A 4,794-nucleotide genomic window follows, 5' to 3' on the forward strand; every position below is an offset into this window, starting at 1 on the left:
TGTAAACATTTTTTCCTCTTGACTATAACATCTTCATTCCTATATCTAGATAGTAGATACCTATTGTGTCCTCAAAATCTCTCCCAGTTTTTTCCTGCTAATCTTGAATTTCCTGGAAAGAGCAGCTCTCTTTCTATGTAGATTGTAGATGCGAGATGTTTTGTTTGAAATAGGTATCCACTGTTTTGATGATGATTGTGTCTAAGCTGCCTACCATCGAAAATCTCTCACACTCGTTATTTTTCACGTGTTTAAGGGTAAATTTAGGCAGATTCCCCAGGGAATTAATACCGAAACCCCCTTTGTACAGTGCTATGACCATTTTTTTCCGTTTCCCCTCTGTTCTCTGCTCTGCACCCTATTAACTATCCTGAGGTCCTGAGCTGTTATCCGTTTTCTGTACCTCTATTATCCTGATTTCTCAAGTACCTTTGTATATTATGTGTAAACATTTTTTCCTCTTGACTATAACATCTTCATTATTTAGGCAGCAAAAATTCTCTATTTTTTCTTCTTTTTTAAAGTTTTGCAATGGCTTTCCAGAGAGGTTGGGTTGTCCTCTTTCTTTCCTTACCTTTACTCTTTCACATGTCATTATAAACTACCGAGTGAAGGACTAGAGTAAATAAGGGGCAATTACTTGTGAGTTGAATTTCAAGAAAAGTTCTCTATTTTTTCTTCTTTTTTTAAAGTTTTGCAATGGCTTTCCAGAGAGGTTGGGTTGTCCTCTTTCTTTTCCTTACCTTTACTCTTTCACATGTCATTATAAACTACCGAGTGAAGGACTAGAGTAAATAAGGGGCAATTACTTGTGAGTTGAATCAATTTAATAATACGCTTGCCATTTTGCAATGCAGGGAGTATAGAGACTTGGAGTGGCTATTTTCTGGGCTTTTTTTTGTACGTAAAAAGGTCGTACATACATAAGTGGTGAGAACCTTGAATTTAACAGAGATGCTCAACTTTTTTGTAGTTTTGTAAAAAGATTCAAACTTTTGTTGAACAAGACGGGATGCAGGGGAGTATAGAGACTTGGAGTGGCTATTTTCTGGGCTTTTTTTGTACGTAAAAAGGTCGTATATAAGTGGTGAGAACCTTGAATTTAACAGAGATGCTCAACTTTTTTGTAGTTTTGTAAAAAGATTCAAACTTTTGTTGAACAAGACGGGCATATTCTACTGTTGGGAGATCTCTCTCTCTCTCTCTCTCTCTCTCTCTTCTTCTTCTTCTTCTTCGTCGAAAAAACGGCTTTTTTGATTCGTTGAAAAATCGCGTTGATATCTCCACTATTCACAAAGTGGCACGAATTCCCTACTGTTGGGAGATCTCTCTCTCTCTCCTTCTTCTTCTTCGTCGAAAAAACGGCTTTTTTGATTCGTTGAAAAATCGCGTTGATATCTCCACTATTCACAAAGTGGCACGAATTCCTGTAAGAATCATTCCAACCCTTTTCAATAGAATTCAAAAACTTTTCCCAACACTTGATTTTCGTCTTGAGGCCGGTTCTTCTTGGATAAAATGTTCCAATCACATTCAGTGAATTGGAAAGCCACGTATGAGCTTTCTATTTCTACCTAGGCATAAAGTTATTGGAAAGCTATATATAACACAGGTATTAGAAAGCTATATGTATATAACCCCAGCTAGGACCTATTTGGGGGGGGGGCAGGTCGGGGTTTCCTTTTGCTCCTGTACTATGGGGCGCACTCTGAAAATTTGAAGTATCCACCCCCCTTTTCTCGGTACATCTATGGACCAAACCTCACTGAGCACACACCAATGTGAGTGACGTCCTGTGTTCACACCCTCGTACTTACCCACGAGGGAAATGGACCAAACCTCACTGAGCACACACCAATGTGAGTGAAGTCCTGTGTTCACACCCTCGTACTCACCCACGAGGGAAGCTTGTCTGCAGGGAATGCAAAAAATATTCAAACGATCCCGAACTCCAACAGGTGCAGAAATGAAAACTCAAAGTAGTCTTGAAGTTCCCAAGCAAGTTCGATCTGCGAGCTTTGATGAAATTCAGCTGGAGGCAAAGCGACAGCAACATCTCGACCCAAGTGTCTTTCTAAAAGTTCCTCATAACACAGGGCAGAGAAGTAAAAGTTTTGATTCCTGTCAGAACCAGACCGATGCTGATCCTGGCACATTCCTTGAAGTTCCAACCCGGACATTGTTCCAAAGACGAAGATCATCTGGTGACAAAATGTCGGCGATATGTTTTCATTGCGCATGCGTGGAGGAGTACCATAGAATACAATCTAGACAATCTTCTGGTGATGAGGTGCTGAGTCTGAAAAGTTTTAGTTATAGTGATAGTTCTGCGACGAGTGAAGACTTTGATAGTTTTGACTATGAGCAGACAGAAGATAGTGCCTGAGTCTGAAAAGTTTTAGTTATAGTGATAGTTCTGCGACGAGTGAAGACTTTGATAGTTTTGACTATGAGCAGACAGAAGATAGTGAACCTCCTGATATTGATATTCCCTCCCCTTGCATCACTGTCACTCTCTCTCCTGTGCCTCCATGTACTCCAACATTTGATATCATATCCTGTGATGACGACATACTTCCCACATCCACTTCCACCAGAAGGAGAAGTGTGACGTCACCAAAGCTTGAACGACAACAAGCCTTCATCTTTCCTGAATCTCTAGAAATACTGTCACTCTCTCCCCTGTGCCTCCATGTACTCCAACATTTGATATCATATCCTGTGATGACGACATACTCCCCACATCCACTTCCACCAGAAGGAGAAGTGTGACGTCACCAAAGCTTGAACGACAACAAGCCTTCATCTTTCCTGAATCTCTAGAAACTCAAAATTCTTCCGAAACCACCTATACAACCTCCGAAAGTGATTCCACGAATCAAGTGTTCAATTTGACTACCGACTTCAACGCCTTTCATATTTCTGATAAGACTGCTGTCATGAAAACAAGCTCAAGTTCCAATGAAAACGAAAATCCTGTAGTGGTCAGCGAGGTATTCCTGACAGTTCCTGATCTAAAACGAGATCGTGCAGCTTCCATGGATTCTTGCTTCATTAATAAACAACCACCGTCCGGTAAACCTGAGGAAGTTGTTCCCATTGCTTCCACTCAACTTCTATTGGAACCTCCCTCTACATCCACTCTACGGTCCAAATCAGTGGATATTGTACTTCCTACTGATCAGCAAGCAAGATACCGGGCACTCTCTTGTCAACACGATGCTTGTCAACCTCAGGAACCTGCTAGACTTGCCCCAGCTAGAGGGTATGTGTCAGCATTCAGCATGCTGTGTGTTTAGCTTCTGTTTTATTTGATTTGCCTCGCATGTCGTGTGTTCAGCATTATTTTACATTTATTTAATCATTCCATGTTCCTACGTTTTTTTACAGCACTCCATTATATTTATGTTTCAAGACCTCGTGAGATTTTATTTTACGCGATGCATGGTTTATGTTTTATTTTATAACAAAAGATTAATTCAATTTACTGCCTTCATTTCTTGTCGCTTTTCTTTACCCCTAGGTTCTAGATTGAATTTGGTACCTGGTACCATATTCTCACGAAATGTTATTACTTCTTTAGCATCAATGTACCTGTGTTCCTATGTATTCCCGTCACATAATTATGTATTCATAATTTTATTTACCAACTTGATCCTGATAGTTATTGTGGTCTACTTGTTTTAACTTCAAACAACCAAACTTAATCCGCAGAATTTCCAACTCGAATGTTTTGCAAGTACGTACTAGAATATTAAGTACCCACCTAAGTACGAGACTACGAGAGGTAGTTGCTTTTTATTTATTTTCATTTTGTTTTCTCGCTTTTTTAGTAGACCTTTTTGCTTAGTTACTTGGCTGTAAATTTTGCCAAGGTCCCAAGGGTGCATTCAAGTGCTGTACTACAGATTTTACACCGGTAAGAGAAAGATAAAGCTCGACAACAAAGTCGGATATCCTCTTTTCGAATATTGACAGCCGGATTTCAACTTGAGGGAAATTCTACTGACAGCTATTGGGATCCGTTGTCGTTTTCAACAATCGCAACTATTAGATGCTTCTCGAGATAATGTCAGTTTAGTTTTTAGTTTGTTGGAGAGTTTTCATGAAAATACTGGAAGTTTTCTCTCGAAAATGATGTTTTCGATAATGTCGAAATGTTGTTAGGGGTTTGTTTGTTGCGGGTAGTTGGTATTCGGATGTGGGTAACCATCAGGACGACCGACTGTTGCTGGCTTCTCCCAGCCCTACTCAGGCTGAGTGGGATTTAAGGAAGCGGGTAGCTACTTCTACTTCTTTTACGCTTTCTTTTTTTTATTAACATTTTTTCCCAATCTTATTTGGGTGGGCGGTGTTACCCTCTTTTATACTACCTCTTCATACGCTCCTATCTAACGTCTCCTCCCTTCTCCATCCCTTTTCTCTCTCAAGTCTTTCTGAACCACATAGTTTCTCTACTTTTTATTACATATGGAACTTCCGTTAAAGACCTTAGCAGTCATGGAGTGACGTTAAGTCTTTATCAAACATTGTGTTGCCAGCCTAGTTAGCTTAGTTGGTAGTGCGTCTGCCTTGTAAGCGCTAGGCCGCGGGTTCGATTCCCGCCCGGGGCGGATTTTATCCTGATGGGATAATGTTCGTTCTCGGAAACGGCTGGCTTTCTCCTATCCTGTCTTCCTTCTCTCCTCGATTTCGGGACGATAAGACCATAGCAGTTAAAGTTCCCTCTGTCAAACCTCTTAAAAAAAAAAAAAAAAAAAAAAAAAAAAAAAAAAAAAAAAAAAAACAAAAAAA

The 4,794-nt window shown here is 40.0% G+C and overlaps 1 protein-coding gene across 1 annotated transcript; it reads left to right on the forward strand.

Moving 5' to 3' along the window:
- The first annotated feature begins 1,841 nt into the window (after positions 1–1,841).
- On the forward strand, positions 1,842–3,758 carry LOC113471343 (eye-specific diacylglycerol kinase-like). Its single transcript, XM_026830432.1, has 3 exons — positions 1,842–2,375; positions 2,465–2,617; positions 2,779–3,758. The coding sequence occupies exons 1-3, from the start codon at positions 1,922–1,924 to the stop codon at positions 3,297–3,299; spliced, it is 1,128 nt and encodes a 375-aa protein (XP_026686233.1). The 5' UTR covers positions 1,842–1,921; the 3' UTR covers positions 3,300–3,758.
- Positions 3,759–4,794: the final 1,036 nt, after the last annotated feature.

Source organism: Diaphorina citri, unplaced genomic scaffold, assembly GCF_000475195.1.
Source record: "Diaphorina citri unplaced genomic scaffold, Diaci psyllid genome assembly version 1.1 scaffold2323, whole genome shotgun sequence".
Classification (NCBI taxonomy): domain Eukaryota; kingdom Metazoa; phylum Arthropoda; class Insecta; order Hemiptera; family Psyllidae; genus Diaphorina; species Diaphorina citri.

Bases quoted from the DNA above. Each gene is read 5' to 3' on its own strand.
- LOC113471343 (XM_026830432.1), top strand. From the start codon at position 1,922: ATGCAAAAAATATTCAAACGATCCCGAACTCCAACAGGTGCAGAAATG. The intron at 2,376-2,464 runs ATAGTGCCTGAG...AGCAGACAGAAG, and splicing joins TGACTATGAGCAGACAGAAG to ATAGTGAACCTCCTGATATT. The intron at 2,618-2,778 runs CAAAGCTTGAAC...GTGTGACGTCAC, and splicing joins AAGGAGAAGTGTGACGTCAC to CAAAGCTTGAACGACAACAA.